Source organism: Balaenoptera borealis, assembly GCF_965194805.1.
Source record: "Balaenoptera borealis genome assembly, chromosome: 5".
NCBI lineage: Eukaryota > Metazoa > Chordata > Mammalia > Artiodactyla > Balaenopteridae > Balaenoptera > Balaenoptera borealis.
The window spans coordinates 72,055,399-72,075,161 of record NC_138862.1 but is presented as its reverse complement, the minus strand read 5'-3'; the positions used below and the strand labels follow the sequence as shown (position 1 = coordinate 72,075,161).

Below are 19,763 nucleotides of genomic sequence, written 5' to 3'. Positions count from 1 at the left end.
TATCACACTGATTGATTTGCGTATATTGAAGAATCCTTGCATCCCTGGGATAAATCCCACTTGATCGTGGTGTATGATCCTTTTAATGTGTTGTTGGATTCTGTTTGCTAGTATTTTGTTGAGGATTTTTGCATCTATATTCATCAGTGATATTGGTCTGTAATTTTCTTTTTTTGTAGTGTCTTTGTCTGGTTTTGGTATCAGGGTGATGGTGGCCTCATAGAATGAGTTTGGGAGTGTTCCTTCCTCTGCAAGTTTTTGGAAGAGTTTGAGAAGGATGGGTGTTAGCTCTTCTCTAAATGTTTGATAGAATTCACCTGTGAAGCCATCTGGTCCTGGACTTTTGTTTGTTGGAAGATTTTTAATCACAGTTTCAATTTCATTACTTGTGATTGGTCTGTTCATATTTTCTGTTTCTTCCTGGTTCAGTCTTGGAAGGTTATACCTTTCTAAAAATTTGTCCATTTCTTCCAGGGTGTCCATTTTATTGGCATAAAGTTGCTTGTAGTAGTCTCTTAGGATGCTTTGTATTTCTGCGGTGTCTGTTGTAACTTCTCCTTTTTCATTTCTGATTTTATTGATTTGAGTCCTCTCCCTCTTTTTCTTGATGAGTCTGGCTAATGGCTTATCAATTTTGTTTATCTTCTCAAAGAACCAACTTTTAGTTTTATTGATCTTTGCTATTGTTTTCTTTGTTTCTATTTCATTTATTTCTGCTCTGATCTTTATGATTTCTTTCCTTCTGCTAACTTTGGGTTTTGTTTGTTCTTCTTTCTCTAGTTTCTTTAGGTGTAAGGTTAGATTGTTTACTTGAGATTTTTCTTGTTTCTTGAGGTAGGCTTGTATGGCTATAAACTTCCCTCTTAGAACTGCTTTTACTGCATCCCATAGGTTTTGGGTCGTCGTGTTTTCATTGTCATTTGTCTCTAGGTATTTTTTGATTTCCTCTTTGATTTCTTCAGTGATCTCTTGGTTATTTAGTAACGTATTGTTTAGCCTCCATGTGTTTGTCTTTTTACGTTTTTTTCCCTGTAATTCATTTCTAATCTCATAGCGTTGTGGTCAGAAAAGATGCTTGATATGATTTCAATTTTCTTAAATTTACTGAGGCTTGATTTGTGACCCAAGATGTGATCTATCCTGGAGAATGTTCCATGCGCACTTGAGAAGAACGTGTAATCTGCTGTTTTTGGATGGAATGTCCTATATATATCAATTAAATCTATCTGGTTTATTGTGTCATTTAAAGCTTCTGTTTCCTTATTCATTTTCATTTTGGATGATCTGTCCATTGGTGTAAGTGAGGTGTTAAAGTCCCCCACTATTATTGTGTTACTGTCGATTTCCTCTTTTATAGCTGTTAGCAGTTGCCTTATGTATTGAGGTGCTCCTATGTTGGGTGCATATATATTTATAATTGTTATATCTTCTTCTTGGATTGATCTCTGGATCATTATGTAGTGTCCTTCCTTGTCTCTTGTAACATTCTTTATTTTAAAGTCTATTTTATCTGATATGAGTATAGCTACTCCAGCTTTCTTTTGATTTCCATTTGCATGGAATATCTTTTTCCATCCCCTCACTTTCAGTCTGTATGTGTCCCTAGGTCTAACGTGGGTCTCTTGTCGACAGCATATATATGGGTCTTGTTTTTGTATCCATTCAGCCAGTCTATGTCTTTTGGTTGGGGCATTTAATCCATTCACGTTTAAGGTAATTATCGATATGTATGTTCCTATGACCATTTTCTTAATTGTTTTGGGTTTGTTTTTGTAGGTCCTTTTCTTCTCTTGTGTTTCCCACTTAGAGAAGTTCCTTTAGCATTTGTTGTAGAGCTGGTTTGGTGGTGCTGAATTCTCTTAGCTTTTGCTTGTCTGTAAAGCTTTTGATTTCTCCATCAAATCTAAATGAGATCCTTGCCGGGTAGAGTAATCTTGGTTGTAGGTTCTTCCCTTTCATCACTTTAAGTATATCATGCCACTCCCTTCTGGCTTGCAGAGTTTCTGCTGAGAAATCAGCTGTTAACCTTATGGGAGTTCCCTTGTATGTTATTTGTCGTTTTTCCCTTGCTGCTTTCAATAATTTTTCTTTGTCTTTAATTTTTGCCACTTTGATTACTATGTTTCTCGGCATGTTTCTCCTTGGGTTTATCCTGTATGGGACTCTCTGCGCTTCCTGGACTTGGGTGGCTATTTCGTTTCCCATGTTAGGGAAGTTTTCGACTATAATCTCTTCAAATATTTTCTCTGGTCCTTTCTCTCTCTCTTCACCTTCTGGGACCCCTATACTGCGAATGTTGTTGCATTTAATGTTGTCCCAGAGGTCTCTTAGGCTGTCTTCATTTCTTTTCATTCTTTTTTCTTTAGTCTGTTCCGCAGCAGTGAATTCCACCATTCTGTCTTCCAGGTCACTTATCCGTTCTTCTGCCTCAGTTATTCTGCTATTGATTCCTTCTAGTGTAGTTTTCATTTCAGTTATTGTATTGGTCATCTCTGTTTGTTTGTTCTTTAATTCTTCTAGGTCTTTGTTAATCATTTCTTGCATCTTCTCAATCTTTGCCTCCATTCTTATTCCGAGGTCCTGGATCATCTTCACTATCATTATTCTGAATTCTTCTTCTGGAAGGTTGCCTATCTCCACTTCATTTAGTTGTTTTTCTGGGGTTTTTTCTTGCTCCTTCATCTGGTACATAGCCCTCTGCCTTTTCATCTTGTCTATCTTTCTGTAACTGTGGTTTTTGGCCCACAGGCTGCAGGATTGTAGTTTTTCTTGCTTCTGCTGTCTGCCCTCTGGTGGTTGAGGCTGTCTAAGAGGCTTGATGGGAGGCTCTGGTGGTGGGTAGAGCTGACTGTTGCTGTGGCGGTCAGAGCTCAGTAAAACCTTAATCCACTTGAGTGTTGATGGGTGGGGCTGGGTTCCCTCCCTGTTGCTGTGGCAGTCAGAGCTCAGTAAAACCTTAATCCACTTGACTGTTGATGGGTGGGGCTGGGTTCCTTCCCTGTTGGTTGTTTTGCCTGAGGCAACCCAACACTGGAGCCTACCCGTGCTCTTTGGTGGGGTTAATGGCAGACTCTGGGAGGGCTCATGCCAAGGAGAACTTCCCAGAACCTCTGCTGCCAGTGTCCTTATCCCCACGGTGAAACAGAGCCACCACCCGCCTCTGCAGGAGACCCCCCAACACCAGCAGGTAGGTCTGGTTCAGTCTCCCCCAGGGTTACTGCTCCTTCCCCTGGGTCCCGATGCACACATTACTTTGTGTGTGCCCTCCAAGAGTGGGGTCTCTGTTTCCCCCAGTCCTGTCAAAGTCCTGCAATCAATTCCCACTAGGCTTCAAAGTCTGACTCTCTAGGAATTCCTCCTCCCGTTGCCGGACCGCCAGGTTGGGAAGCCTGACGTGGGGCTCAGAACCTTCACTCCAGTGGGTGGACTTCTGTGGTATAAGTGTTCGCCAGTCTGTGAGTCACCCACCCAGCAGTTATGGGATTAGATTTTACTCTGATTGCGCCCCTCCTACCGTCTCACTGTGGCTTCTCCTCTGTCCTTGGATGTGGGGTATCCTCCTTGGTGAAGTCCAGGGTCTTCCTGTCAATGATTGTCCAGCAGCCAGTTGTGATTCTGGTGCTCTCGCAAGAGGGAGTGAGAGCACGTCCTTCTACTCCGCCATCTTGGTTCTGCCATCCTCATCAACATTTTTAATTTAAGCCATTCGGTTATGTGTTTGGTAGTATCTCACTGTGGTTTTAATTTGCATTTTCATGACGAGTTAGAGCTTTTCATATACTTATTGACCATTTGAGAAGTGACTGCTCAAGTTGTTTTGCCCAGTTTTTACTGGTTCTTTGTCTTCTTCTTCACTGGTTTGTAGGCATTCATAATTCCAGGCATGAGACACTTGTCAGATATATGTATTATGAATGTTTTCTCCTGTCTATAGTTTGCTTTTTCACTCTCAATGTCTTTTGATGAAGAGTGGTTCTTGATTTTAAGTTCCATTTATCAATCTTTTTCTTTATGGTCCCTGCTTTTTGTGTCTTGTTTAAAAAAATCTTTGCCCACTTCCCACTGCATTTTTATTTACCTATGCTGTTTATATGCCTCTTCCCCACAACTGTGAGATCCTTGAGGGTAGAGGCTGCTGTATCTTATTCTGCTCTGTAGACTCAGAATCTAGCATAGAGCTTAGAACATGGTAGGAATTCAGGAATCACTTGATTAATGAATTAATTCATGCACTGGATGGAGTAACACACATCATCTCTGTGCACAGAGATTTTACTAATGATGCAAACAATACTGAGAAAACCCTTGATGCATATATATGAGAAGGAATAATTATGTTATTAATATTCTTTTAAACTGTATGTGAGCTGCTTTCTATGTGTGAAATTTCTATGTATGCAGATGTATATGTTCCTGACACAAAAGCTGATAAACCACTATTGAAAAGTTCATTAAATAGGATCCAGTACAATGAGGTATCACCTCACACCAGTTAGAATGGGCAGCATCAGAAAATCTACAAACAACAAATGCTGGAGAGGGTGTGGAGAAAAGGGAACCCTCTTGCACTGTTGGTGGGAATGTAAATTGATACAGCCACTATAGAGAACAGTATGGAGGTTCCTTAAAAAACTAAATATAGAATTACCATATGACCCACTACTGGGCATATACCCAGAGAAAACTGTAATTCAAAAAGACACATGCACCCCAATGTTCATTGCAGCACTATTTACAATAGCCAGGTCATGGAAGCAACCTAAATGCCCATCGACAGATGAATGGATAAAGAAGTTGTGGTACATATATACAATGGAATATTACTCAGTCATAAAAAGGAACGAAATTGGGTCATTTGTAGAGACGTGGATGGATCTGGAGACTGTCATACTTCATAGAGTGAAGTAAGTCAGAAAGAGAAAAACAAATATCGTATATTAACGCATATATGTGGAACCTAGATAAATGGTACAGATGAACTGGTTTGCAGGGCAGAAATTGAGACACAGATGTAGAGAACAAACGTATGGACACCAAGGGGGGAAAGCGGCGGGGGGGGGGAGGGTGGTGGTGGTGGGATGAATTGGGCGATTGGGATTGACATGTATACACTGATGTGTATAAAATGGGTGACTAATAAGAACCTGCTGTATAAAAAATAAAATGAAATTAAAAAAAAAAATAGGATCCAGTTTTCATTTTCATCGTAAAAGGGAATCATTTAGAGCCCAAATGAATTCTTGTATCTCCCCAGAGAATTGAATTTTGATAGAGGATACTAGGCGAGGGCTCACAAGCTTTATATTAAGAAGAAACATTTATTCACCTTATAAAACACATTTACAAACTATCTCATTACATCCTTACAACAGACCTAAAGCAAGTAAAATAAATACTAGGTTAGCTTCATCATGCAGCTAAAGAGATTATAGCCCAGAGAAATTTGACTTGCTCAGAGTAACAGTGAGTGAAGTTGAAGGAAAGTGATCCTATGTCATCTAACTCTACACTCTATACAGCCCCACATATTGATGCTTGAGATATTTTTTTTTCCCAACCCAGATTCCAACTATCTTTTTGGAGGCAGTACTATGGTGCTTTGGCACCTAAGAGACCTGGGTCTCAACTTCTGCTACAAATACCTATTAGCTATGTGAACTTGGGTAGTTCACTGAGCCTCGGTAATAATCTGGGCCTTGGTTTATCATTTATAAAATAATGCCTACCTCACAAGTTTATTCTGAGAATTAAATAAGGTGCAAGATGCCTCTCCTGGGTTAGTCCTCTCTTTTCTTCTCAGCTTAGCAAAAAGGATTTTATTTGCAGTGTCTGTTAGAACATTTCATAGTTAGGCAATTAGAATGATTTGATGACAGAATGCCAGATGACAGAATGCTCAGATTTTAGAAGGTATTTCTGTTCCCAGCTCAATGGCTTATCTTACAGCAGACACTCTCATTTCAGTATCATTAAAATGGTGGTACAGATGATGGTGGCCTAGAGCTTGAACAAAAAAGTTAGAAAGCTATTAAAGGGACCACAGCTAAGAGCAAAATAAGGAAGATGATAAGGAAAAAATGATGGCTGCCCTGCTTGGTGCTGTTTTCCCAAAGAGCCCAAACTCTGCAATGAGCGAAACAGATACGGGCTGGTAGTGTGTGAAAAAGTGCTGCTGCTTGGGAAAGAAAGGAGGATAAGGTATTTCTCATGGGTGCATCCTCTGACTCATTATGGCATTTTAGCTCACGAGGCCATGCTTCCTGGTTCCTTTCTTAGGGTCACATGAAAATGAGTAGATGGTGGGTCATCAGGAGAGGGCTCTTCAGGAAGAGGAAAGCTCCTTTGTTGCAGGCCTGTGGGCAGCAGTGTGCGGGCATGCATGCCCACACACACACACACACACGCCTGAGTGACTTCCACATATAAATAGCGCCTCTCTGACCCTCTGTAGGAGTCCTGAAAGAGAAGCCTCCCGTCCAAACCTGCAGGAGTTCCAGCTGAGGCCACAGGAGTTCAGGCCCACTCTGAACACGGAGCCCTTCTCCAGGTTCTTTCTCTCCCATCCTGATTCTTGCCACCGGATGCAGGTAAGCAGAAATGGAAGGGCCCAGTGAGGGGATGGCCAGGGAATAGTTTGGTCTAGCAGTTAAGAGCACAAACTTCCAACTCAAAGGAGATCTGGCTCAGCCAACAAGCAGCTGTGTGACTTCAGGAAATTTGTTTAACATCTCTTTGCCTCAGTCTATCAACTTCAGGCCTTTACACATGCTTAGAATACTTTTCCCTTCCCAACTTTGCCCGTCTAATGCCTTGTTGTCAGGTTTTAGCTCGGACAACACTCCTTCCAGGAGGCTCCGCCTTGCTTCTGCAGATAGGATTAGGCAATCCTCCAGTGCTTCCATCACACCTTCAGCTGGACCGTTATGCTCCACACTTGCTCATTGCCTGGTTAGTGTCCCCACCAGACTTTAAGTTCCTCAAGAGAAGAGTCTGTCTCTGGTTCACCAGAGTGAATAGTGCCTGGCAGATAGTGGTCACAATAAATATTTAACTGATGAAAGAATGATAAAGGTCTGGCTAGGTGATGAGTTAGGTAGAGAGACACACAGAATTTAAAGTCTCTTCCTCTATATGACTCAGCTGATCACTTAAACTGTTGCCCAGACATCTAGGTAATGATTTGTTCACCCAGCCAGGATCTCAGGTTAGAACAGGGCCCCCCTAAAGCCTGGTTGTAAGGTTTTACCTTATGATCCTGCTTGTCTCTTCAGATATCAAATTAGCCAAACTCTTTGCTAATCTCCTGGCTCACATTTGTGGAAGCATTTCTCAGAATGTTGTGATTTCTAGGGGAACAAATCAAGGGGAGGAAGTGAAACTCCAACTGAGCCACAGCCCTCCTAGATGCAGCAGCACAGCAAGTGCTTTTAGCAGATTAGTAGGACAGCCAGGATTCTCTGAATCCCACTCATCCCAAAGGCCATGCTCAACTTAGTTTTCCCTCTGCACGTTCATATCTTTTAGTTTCCCTTCTAAAACTCTTTCCTGATAAGAATAATTTCCAAAGAAGAGATTGTCGGGGTGGGGAGGTTCATGTCGGTGATCTATTGTCTAGACAGGCCTTATTCATAGGTGGAATGATTCAAAGGAGGCTGAAGGCATTCCTGAACAAAAGGTTCTTCCAGCCGGTGGTCTAGAGTGTGCCTCAATGTCCAACCACACACCAGTCCTTTCTTGGGCCCCTGACAAAATGTCAGTCATCTGAGAGGCAGGTGGGTTAAAGTCGTTACTTGCTAACACCCTGGACACACACTGAGAGCTCGGCTCTCAATGGCAGGAAGGTCTGGGGAGGGAGGCTGCATCACAACCTGTTTGGGGGGGGGTTGTTATCATACAGATGCCCGGCCCGCTGACAGCGGAGCAGGCTTCTCACCCTGAGGACCTGTGGAGGAAGCAGCCGGTACCATACCGGCTTGGAGGACACTTCAGGAAAAGAGGTCTCTGTGGTGGGCCCCTGGGGGAGGGGGCAGGGGAAGGGACAGACCAACCCTCCTGATTCCTGGTGCCCCCTCTCCAGGCCCCTTGTATCCTTGGAGTAAGGGCCACTCTTCCTCCATATCCTACCCCCAACTCCTCCAGCGTGTGCCCCCCTCCACAGAGACCCGAACTTCCTTTCATCAGGGATGAGTTATTTTATTCACCGTTTCAGAAACATGGCTTAGAGAGCAAATACCCTGTGGAGAGGGCACACGGTGGAGGCAACTCATCCCACTAAAATATTAGCAATTGCGTCAGAAAGTTCCCTGCTGGGAGGAGCAGCTGAGATGAGTTTGGGCTCTGAGATTAGGGAAGCAAATGTCACCAAGGGCTGAGGAGGCTGGGGAAAGGGGGTAGGGGCGGGCAGGACAAGAGCACCCCCTTTCCTGCCCCAACCAAATGGCCTGCTCAGTGCTGTGTCTAACACCAGTCTCTATATAAGCTGAAGTCTGGACAAACAAAAAAAACCTAGGCTAATCAAGTTTGTCTTTTTTTAAATTAAGTTCATAAATTGTAAAACCGTTTTTAAAAATGTATGATAAAATCGAAATTTAGGATAGTCGTTCCCAGGAAGGAGTACAGGAAGACGATAGAGAGGGCACACCTGGGGCTTCAATAGTATTAGTGGTAAGAATCTATTTTGTAAACCAGTTGTGTTTACATAGGTGTTGTTCAATTATTCCACACAACTAGCAAGAGCAAATATATTATATACATTATGCTTAATTCTTTAACTCTGAAATATTTCATTATATATGTAGGTGTATGTATATTTGTAAAAGAGAGATTGAGGTGACGGCTTTGATCTATACATATTTTCTGGTTATGGGCAAAGCTGTGTGTTAGGAGGGGAGCGTCAAGAGCCTTAAGCTGAGCCAGACATGTAACTGAATTGCAAAGTGGCAACAAACCACTTCTTGGGGATGTCATGGTACTGATTTTTTTCAGATCCACATTGACATGAGTCTACCCAAATATTACGAGTCCTATTCTAATTCATATTAAAAAAGAAAAAGTTCACAGATCAGTGAAAATTTAAAAGGGAGAAACGGCTATAAGTAAAGGTGTGGAGGAGGCATTTTACAACCTATCTAGACATGACATTTTAATTTGTAATCAATTTTATTGATATATAATTAAAATACAATAAAATTCACCAATTTTAAGAGTAGTTTGATGAGTTTTGTCAATATATATATAGTTGTATATTCATCAGAATCTAGGTATAGAACATTTTTATCACATCAAAAAGTTTCCTTATGTACTTATATTAATCCCCTCTTCTATTCTCAGCCCCTGACAACCACTGATCTGCTTCCTGTCACTAGTTCTGCCTTTTCTAGTGTTTATAATTTCATATAAACAGAATCATACAGTGAGTAGTCTTTTGTTTCTGGCTTCTTTCATTTAGCATGATTTTGAGATTCATCCATGTTGTTGCACGTATCCGTAGTTTATTGTTTTTTATTGCCTAGTAGTAGTACTCATTGTATGGATATACCACAGTTTATCTATTCACCTATTGATGAACATTTGAGTTATTTCTCACTTTTTTGTATTTCTCATTTTTAATAGATTTTTTATTGTGGTAAAATATATATAACTTAAAGCTTGTTATTTTAAAGCTTGTTATATTAAAGTGTACAACTCAGTGGCATTAATTACATTCACAATGTTGTGTAACTATATATTACCATTACCTGTTTCCAAAACTTTTTCATTACCCCCAAACAGAAACTCTGTAAACATTAAACAATAACTCCCCATTCCCCCTTCCCCTCAGTCCCTAGTAACCTCTAATCTACTTTCTGTTTCTGTGAATTTGCCTATTCTGGATATTTCATATAAGTAGAATCATACATATTTGTCCTTTAGTGTCTGGCTTATTTCATTTAGCATAATGTTGTTGTGCTTCATTCATGTTGCAGCATGTAACAGAACTTCATTCTTTTTATGGCTGAATAATATTCCATTGCACATATATATATATATATATATATATATATATATATATATATATATGTATGTATATGTTTTGTTCATTCATTTATCTGTTGGTGGACACTTAGGTTGTTTCCATGTTTCTAATTTTTAGTTATTATGAATAAAGCTCCTATGGACATTCAAGTACTAGTCTTTGTGTGGACATGTGTTTTCATGTCTCTTGGATAAATATATAGAAGTGGAATTACTTGATCATTTGGTAAGTGACTGTTTAAGAAACTGCCAAGCTTATTTCCAAAGTGGCTGTACCATTTGCATTCTCACCACATATCTATGAGACTTCTAGTTGTTCCACATCCTCACCAACACTTGGCATAGTCCAACTTTTTAACTGTAACAATTCCAGTGGGTACGTAGTAGGATCTTATTTTGGTTTTAATTTGCACTCCCCTATGTTAATGATGTTGAGTGTCTTTTCATGTTCTTAGTTGTCATCCATATAGCTTTTCTTTTGTGAGATGAAATGAAGTGTCTGTTCACATCGTTTTCCCATTTTTAAAAACCATCGTTTGCCTTCTTTTTTTTTTTACATTATTTTATTTATTTGGTTGCGCTGGGTCTTAGTTGCGGCAGGCGTGCTCCTTAGTCACAGCTTGCAGGCTCCTTAGTTGCAGCATGCATGTGAGATCTAGTTCCCTGACCAGGGATTGAACCTGGGCCCCCTGCACTGGGATTGTGGAGTCTTAACTGCTGCACTGCCAGTGAAGTCCCTCAGTTGTTTGTCTTCTTATGGTAGAGTCTTAAGAATTCTTTATGTATTCTAGATACAAATCCTTTGTCAGATGTATATGTGGTCACATTCACATACATATTTACAAAATATATATTGTGAATATTTACTCCCAGCCTGTGTTTTGTCTCTTCATTTCCTTAACGGTGTCTTTTGAAGAGCAATATTTTAATTTTGAAGTAGTTTAGTTCATCACTTTTTATAGGTTGTACTTTGTGTTCTATATAATAAATCTTTATCTAACCGAAAATCCCAATGATTTTCTCTGTTGTTTTCTTGTAAAATTTTTATTAGGTTTAGATCCATGGTCCATTTCAAGTTAATTATTGAATAGTGTTTGCAGTAATAGGCAAAGTATACATTTTTGTTTTGCATATGGATTGTTCCAGCATCATTTGTTGAAGAAACTCTCCTTTTCCCACTAAAATACCATCTTTTTCAAAAATCATTTGATCCTATTTGTATAGCTCTATTTCTGAATTCTCTAGTCTGTTCCAGTGGTCTGCATGTCTGTATACACCATTACTTCGCTGTCTTGATTACTGTAGCTTTATAATGTCTTAACATCACATGATGTAAGCCCTCCAACTTTGGTCTTCTTTTCCAAATTGTTTTGAAAAATCTAGGTCTTTTGCATTTCCATGTAAATTTAGATTCAGCTTGTCAGTTTCTACGACAGAACGCTGCTAGGATTTTGACTGAGATTGCACTGATATTGAGCCTTTTGATTCATCAACATGGTACATCTCTCCATTTATTTGGGTCTTCTTTAATTTTTCTCAGTAATGTTTTATAAATTTTAGTGTACAGGTCTTGCACAGATTTTGTTAAATTTATCCATAAGTATTTTCTATTTTTATGCTATTGTAAATGATATTGTTTTTTAACTTTTATAATTTATCATTGTTTATATATAGAAATACAATAGAATTTTTGTATATTTAATTTTTTATTTGGTAACCTTGCTAAACTCACCTATTAACTTTTTGATAGATTCCTTACAATTTTCTACACAGATAATCATGTTACTGTGAATAATGATATTCTTACTTCTTTCTTTCATACCTGTGGCTTTTGCTGCTTTTTATTTTCTTATTGCACTGGAAAGGACCTCCTGTACAATGTTGAATGGAAGTGGTAACAGCAGACATCTTTAAAATGATGTGTTTTAAAGCAAGAGGATGACACCTTTAAAATTTTGTTTTTCTGTATCAAGTAGAAATAATCACTGGCTTTAATAGAGGTACAAGCAAATTATGATGGGATGAGGAGTGTGTGTGTGTGTGTGCGTGTGTGTGTGTGTGTGCGTGTGAGTGGGAGCTGGCAGAAAATGGAGCAACTAAATCCTATCCATTGGGAAATATTTATAATATGCAGAGTTTTTAAGCAAGTTCCTTGGCTCTTCTTGATCTGACCCTAGGAGGTGACAGTGCCTCTGGTCTATTTCCCCCTCCCCACCCTATGCTCCTGGGGTTTCCCCTACCCACCAGCTCCCAGTAACAGAGCTACCATGACCCTCTTTCCATTGGTTCCAGGACACTGTCCTCTCTCTGTGTGATGGCATGCTCACGGACCTGCTCCCAAATACTGGGGCTGAGCCTCGGGACTACAGCCCTGTTTGCTGCTGCGGCCAACACAGTGCTCCTCTTTCCTAACTGGGATGTGACCTACCTGTTGAGGGGCCTCATTGGCAGGCATGCCATGCTGGGCTCTGGGCTCTGGGGAGGAGGCCTCATGGTAAGTGTCTGGGGTTCCCTGGGTGTGAACTCCCAAAGTGCCCCTTAGGGGTGGAGCAGCGAGGTGGGGGTTGGGGGAGTGTTTTGATTCCTTGAAAAAAAGCTTGAACTAATAAGCTGACTGTGGGGTCTATAGCAGTTCCAAGGGATAGAAGACTCTAGGAAGACTGGTCAAATGTTGCTGAATTTTGGACTAGGCAGGCTTGGTGTGAACGTTGCCATCCATAGAGTCACATCAGGCTAGTCATCCAAAACTGGGTCCCCACAGTCTACGCCAAGCCCTCTGGGAAAGGTAGGGTAATTAAGTCCATGTGAGATGTCTAACCACTCTATTTCAACAGCCACAGGTGGCAGCTAGAGATGTAAATTACCCAATCTCTTTTTAACACTCTTCCCTCTTCCCCCAGGTTCTCACTGCAGCTACCCTCATCTCCTTGACGGGCTGGAGATATGGCTGCTTCAGTAAGGGTGGGCCCTGCCGAAGTGTAAGCACCCGATTCCACTCTTCTAATACCTAGAATGTCCCCACATTCTATTACTTTAGAGGCAGAGTGATAAAGAGACAATTTCAGTCTTGGGCTTTGAAGTCTTGGGCTTTGAAGTCAGGTCCTGACCGTACCTCTCTAAGGGTCTAAAAACCCTAAGCTTTTGGGCAAGTTTTCTGAATCTCAGATCCTTCTGTAAAATGAAAGTTAACAGGATCAAGTCCAGGGAGGAAGTGCTTAATGAACCATAAATGCCTACACACATGTGAGGAATTGTTCTTTTATATTTTTTTATTTTATTGATGTATAGTTTACAATGTCCTGTTAATTTCTGCTATATAGCAATGCGATTCAGCTATACATGAACTGTTCTTATTAGTTTTAGCTTATTGAACAATATGGACATGAGTTATGTACATTGTAGTCATGTGTCATTGATAGAAAATTTCCTGGCTATTTTTCTTAATTTTTCTTGGAGCTGAAAGATTCTCCAGAGAACATCTGATGACTAGATTCTAGTCTAACCTCTCCATTTTACAGGTAATGAAGCTGAGGCCCAGAATAAATTTGCACTTTATTAATTACAGCAACATCTATATATATATTTGAAAAATCTCAGTACATAAATGTATAAGATATATTGCTCATTCAGTCTCAGACACATGAATTTGTGGTCTTTTTACAGTAACTCTGCATCCTGCTTTGATATCTACAGCCCACATGTTGGGTGGGAACCCTGCTGATTCAGAATTATATGTTAAAGAATTAAATATAAACACCCACACATTTCATTCACTATCTGTTCTCAGTCATGTCTGGTTTTCCCCTAGGCAAGTGGTTCTCAGACTTGAATGTGTGCATCAGAATCCCTGCAGTGTTTGTTAAAACACAGATTGCTGGACCCCACCCCCAGAGTTTCTGACTCTGTAGGTCTGGGGTGGAGCAAAATGGGGAGGGGGGGGAAATTTACATTTCTAACAAGTTTCCAGGTGATGTGATGTTGCTGGGACAGGGACCACATTTTGAGAACCTCTGTCCTAGGCTTATGTCAGACTAATTCATCTTGAATCTTTTAACTTAGAGTCAAAACTTACTACACAGCTTTCTGCGGCCCCTCTCGAGTTCTAAACCAGTTTGACATCAGTGGGAAAATGACTCTGATTCTGTATAAAAACTGTGTATATATATATATATATATATATATATACACACATACACACACACACACACACATATATATATATGTTTTATTTAAAATTTTAAAATATGTGTTTTGGGGGAAGGAGAAAAAAAAATCTAGCATCCTGAGAAAGAAACCAATCTGGAAGTTAGAATCCTGCCAAGGAAATAAACACATTGCTATCTTTTGGGAAGGAAATGAGTGGTGCACAGACTAGAAAAGTACAATGACAGAACTAGAGTCATTTCAGAGTTGACTGTAATTTCTCTCTGTCTCTGCCTCCCTCCCTCCCTCCTTTTCTTCCTTCTTTCCCCTCTTCCTCCCTTCCTTCCTTTCATGCTTGATCTGAGAAAGAGAGGAATCAGGGATGGCAGCTTGGAACTTTTGAAAAATACAGCTTTCTTTTAAAAGGGTCAGAGGGGGGCTTGTGATAACCAGTCTGACCCTTTAAGCCAGAGACTGAATGACTGCAGAGTGACAAAGTTTTTGATGCCAATCTGCTGAGAAGCTCTGAAGAGCCTGCTGAATCAGGCTGAACCTGCTGCTGGGACCAGGTGCCAGTGTCTCCTCCTTCTCCATTCCTTCTTTCCTACCCCTTCCTGGCTCTACCCAGTGACCCCTCATCAGCCAGCCCTACCTTCGCTATGCTTTAAAGGAGGTGCTGTGGGTAGGATCATCCCCATGACTGGGGAAGGCCTGAGCACCAGAGAAGTTAGATTTGTCCAGATCAGCCCACAAGTCACGACCCCCTCTCAGGCTCACTGTTTCTTCTCTCCTTCTGCAGATGCTTACTGCTCTGCTGTCAAGTGGCCTGGCTTTTCTTGGAGCCTTGATTTGCTTTATCACTTCTGGAGTAGCCCTGAAAGATGGTCCTTTTTGCATGTTCGATGTTTCACCGTTCAATCAGACACAGGCTTGGAAACATGGTTACCCATTCAAAGACCTGCATAACAGGTAAATGGATGGAAACTTGGATTTGCAGTCTCTTCAGAGAAAGAAAGACACACAAATGGACTACAAACTCCTTTTAGTCATGCGTTCTAGCATCTTGCTTCTCTGATGCTCAGAAAATTGCAAATACAACAATAGTCACCCTCAAAAGTCTAGTCCTACGACCAGAGCTGAGGGAGAACCCGGGTTTCTAACAAGGTTGCTGGGATTTTCTTACTTATTCCAACCCCTGGTCTCCTTATTTTTGGGGATAGGAATTATTTGTATGACCATTCACTCTGGAACTCTGTCTGCCTGGAGCCTTCTAAAGCTGTCATTTGGCACGTGTGCTTCTTCTCCACCCTTCTGTGCATCAGCCTCCTCCAGATTCTCCTGGTGGTCATTCATTTCATCAACAGCTTCCTGGGCCTTTTCTGCAGCCTCTGTGAGAAGTAACAGGTAACGCCCTCTATTTTAAAAATTAATTAATTAATTAATTAATTTGTTTTTGGCTGAGTTGAGTCTTTATTGCCGCGCAGGCTTTCTGTAGTTGTGGCGAGTGGGGGCTACTCTTTGTTGCGGTGTGTGGGCTTCTCACTGCGGTGGCTTCTCTTGGTGTGGAGCATGGGCTCTAGGCGTGCGGGCTTCAGTAGTTGTGGCACGTGGGCTCAGTAGTTGTGGCTCGCGGGCTCTAGAGCGCAGACTCAGTAGTTGTGGCACATGGGCTTAGCTGTCACGCGTCATGTGGGATCTTCCTGGACCAGGGCTTGAACCCGTGTCCCCTGCATTGGCAGGCAGATTCTTAACCACTGCGCCACCAAGGAAGTCCTGGTAATTCCCTCTTAAATATGAGTGTTTTCATCATGAGCTGCCTTGAATCTTTTCTGCAAGAGTGGGTATGAGTTTTAAACAAATTTCCCTTTTAGGTAGTCATGTAGTAATAATAACAATAATAATTCCTTGCATGTTATGTTGAATGATACAATGCATTTTAAATCACATTGTAGGGACTTCCAGTGGTTAAGAATCTGCCTTCTAATGCAGGGGACAAGGGTTTGATCCCTGGTCAGGGAACTAAGATCCTACATGCCGTGGGGCAACTAAGCCCGCGCTCTCTAGAACCTGTGCACCACAACTAGAGAAGCCCGCGCGCTGCAATGAAGAGCCGGCACACTGCAACAAAAAGATCCCGTGTGCCGCAACTAAGACCTGATGCAGCCAAATAAATAAATTAATTTTAAAAAATCACATTGTAAACTGCAAGATGATATATTAGTAGAAATAATTATCATTATTATTGTGTAGGAACTTATAGTCCATAAAATGTCCTCCAGCCATGATCTCATTTCAGCCTCTCAAAAGCCCCATAAAATTGGCCACATGTTACAGATGAAGTTGAGGCTCCTAGAGGATAATGGACTTGCTGCCCAAAAGCAGTCAATTAGGTTCAGGTAAAGTCAATACCTGACCCCCTACTTTCTAAATTCAAGTTCACTAGCTTAATGGACTGAATTATGTGCTCCCAAAATTCATAGGTTGAAGCCCTAGCCCTCAATGTGACTTTGGAGATAGGACCTTTAAGAAGCTAATTAAGGTTAGATGGGGTCATAAGAGTGGGACACTAATCAAATAAGACTGGCATCCTTATGAGAAGAGGATGAGACAACAAGTACATGAAAAGATGCTTAATATCACTAATCATCAGGGAAATGCAAATCCAAACCATAATGAGATATCACCTTATACTTGTTAGAATGGCTATTATCAAAAAGGAAAGAAATAACAAATGTTGGTGAGGATATGGAGAAAAAGGAACCCTTGTGCCCTGTTGGTGGGAATGTAAACTGGTGCAACCAGTATGGCAAGCAGTATGGAGGTTCCTCAAAAAATTAAAAAAGAACTACCATATGATCCGGCAATTCTACTTCTAGGTATTTATTTGAAGCAAACAAAAACACTAGTTCAAAAAGATATCTGCACCCTCATGTTCATTGTAGCATTATTTTCAATAGCCAAGACATGGAAACAACCCAAGTGTCCATCAATGGATTAATGGATAAAGAAGATATGGTACACACACACACACACTCACACACACAATGGAATACTCTTCAGCCATAAGAAAAATGAAATCTTGCCATTTGTGACAACATGGATGGACCTAGAGGGTATTATGCTAAGTGAAATAAGTCAGAGAAAGCCAAATACCATATGATATCACTTACATGTGGAATTTAAAACAACAATAGCAACAAAACCAAGTTCATAGATACAGTGACAGACTAGTGGTTGCCAGAGCTGGGGCTGGGGAGTGAGAGAAATGGGTGAAGGGAGTCAAAGGTACAAACTTCCACTTATAAAATAGTTAAGTCATGGGGATATAATGTACAACAAGGTGACTATAGTTAATAGTACTGTATTGCATACTTAAAAGTTGCTAAGAGAATAGATCTTAAAAGTCCTTTTCACAAGAAAAAGAAATTTTTTTGTAACTAATGTATGGTGCCAGATGTTAATGAGACTTATTGTGGTGATCATTTTGCAATATATACAAAAATCAAATCATTATATTGTACACCTGAAATAAATCTAATGTTATATGTCAATTATACCTAAAAAAATGACATTGTATATTTCCAGCATAAAAGCATGATTAAGTTTCAGAAAGTTTAGTCGCCTATATTAATAGATTTAAGGAGGAAAAAATCCTAATGATTTTCTTCATAAATGCTGAAAAGGCATTTGATAAAATTCAACATATATTCTTAATAAAACTTAAGAAAACGAGAAAAGACAGGTCCTTCCTTATCATAATACAACGTATCTGTCTCAACTCAAAAGTCAGCATCATGCTTAATGAATACTAGAAACAATCTCATTAAAGTTGCAAATAAGATGATGACACTATTGTCACTATCATTTAATATTGTTCTTGAGGTATTAGCCCAAGCAAGTATTCAAAAGGAAATTAACAGATATAAAATAGGAAAGAAGGTAAAGTTATCATTATATTCAGACAATATGATTACACATCTAGAGCACCCAAAGAAATTATATTACAAACAATAAGAGAATTTCATACAATGTCTGGGTACAAAATAAATATACAGAATCAGAAATCTTCATGTATACAAACAACAAGCAGTTAACAGGTATGGAGATGGGGAACTCCCATTTACATTAGAAACAAAAGAGGAAAAAAAAAACCTAGTTACCAACAAAACAAGAATGTGAAATACCTATTGAAGAAAACTAAAATATTACTAAAGGATACAAAATAAACTTGAACAAATATAAAGGCATGCCATGAACTTGGATAGGAAGACTTAACATCATAAAATATAAATGCCCTTAAACTAATCTATAAATTTAACATGATGAATAAAATCACCGAGATTTGGTGGAAGAGGATATGGAATAAGCTGGTTTTAAAGTTCACATGAAAAATGAACAAACTTGGACAGCCAGGAAACTTCTGAAGAAGGCAGTGAGGTGGGACTAACTCTACTAGATATTAAAAGCTAATATAAAACTACAATAATTCAAACAGTGTAGTACATTAAATGGACAAATTTACGCATCAGACTAGGGAGCCCAGAGATAGAACTAAATACTTGTGAGAATTTAGTATATGCTAAAGAGATGTGGGGAAAAAGAAAGTGGATGATATACCAGATCTGTCTCTCCACGGGAGCCCAGAGGAAAAGGCCATGTGAAGACACAGCCAGAAGGTAGCCATCTGCAAGCCAAGGAGAGAGGCCTCAGTAGAAACCAACCTTGTTGGCACCTCGATCGTGGATTTCCAGCCTCCAGAAAATAAATTTCCATTGTTTAAGCCACCCGGTCTGTGGTATTTTGTTATGGCAGCCTGAGCTGACTAATCCACCAGTGTTCAGTGCAGTTCAATAAGTGGTATATACTGAGTGTCCACTGTGTGCTCGGCACTGCCATGCATGCTGTGAATTCAAAAATGACTGAGACATGGTCCTTGCCCTTGGGCCCTGCCCTGTCATTGAAGAGCTCATGGTCATATTAGGGAAACTCATCTACTAATAATTTGAATGTCATATGGTAGGGACCATGTTAGAGGTCAACCCAGGATGTAATGAGAGCTTGAAGGAACCAGGAACCTCTAAGGAGAGGATCTGTGAGAGATGAAGGAAGGCATCAGTCATGTCTGAACTGATTCTTGAAATGGTTACCCCAGCAAAGAGGGAAGGAAGCATTTTCCCAGCAGAGGAAATAGAGGCTCAAAAGGGGAGACACAGGATGGTGTGGGTGGAGAACTGTGATGCCACAGCTCCTTCAGTGTGGAATGTGGAAAGCAGAGCACCTCCCTCTCTCCTGTTTTGGGATATTTGTTCAGGATGCATGTTGGGGGAATTTCTTCCTAGTTTTTGAAGCTGGCAGAATAATACAGCTTTCTAAAACAGGACCAGGACTGGTGCTCATAAGCAGGAAAGGCATCCTAAGTCTGCTCCTTCCTGACTTTTGCCCTGGAGCAGGAGTGTGGTGAGGCTGGGGGAACTGCAGGTTGGCAGTTATGGATTAGAGCAGGACACTGCAAACTTTTTCTGTAAAGGCCCAGATAATATATTTTTTCACTTAGTTATCTTTTTTTTTATATATATAGTTTTGCCTGGCCAGATAATATTTCAGAT

The 19,763-nt window shown here is 40.3% G+C and overlaps 1 protein-coding gene across 4 annotated transcripts; it reads left to right on the top strand.

The window, feature by feature from the left end:
• Window positions 1-6,287: 6,287 nt before the first annotated feature.
• On the top strand, window positions 6,288-18,938 carry TM4SF19 (transmembrane 4 L six family member 19). Of its 4 annotated transcripts, XM_082393390.1 has the most exons (9): window positions 6,394-6,587; window positions 7,898-7,997; window positions 9,331-9,412; window positions 10,133-10,240; window positions 12,307-12,508; window positions 12,915-12,992; window positions 14,957-15,126; window positions 15,378-15,561; window positions 18,802-18,938. In XM_082393390.1, the coding sequence occupies exons 5-8, from the start codon at window positions 12,329-12,331 to the stop codon at window positions 15,556-15,558; spliced, it is 609 nt and encodes a 202-aa protein (XP_082249516.1). In that variant the 5' UTR covers window positions 6,394-6,587; window positions 7,898-7,997; window positions 9,331-9,412; window positions 10,133-10,240; window positions 12,307-12,328; the 3' UTR covers window positions 15,559-15,561; window positions 18,802-18,938. The 4 variants fall into 4 exon arrangements, with proteins under 4 accessions (XP_082249514.1, XP_082249517.1, XP_082249516.1 ...); XM_082393391.1 differs by lacking the exons at window positions 9,331-9,412; window positions 10,133-10,240 and having other exon boundaries at window positions 6,393-6,587; XM_082393388.1 differs by lacking the exons at window positions 7,898-7,997; window positions 9,331-9,412; window positions 10,133-10,240 and having other exon boundaries at window positions 6,288-6,587.
• The last annotated feature ends 825 nt before the right edge of the window (window positions 18,939-19,763 follow it).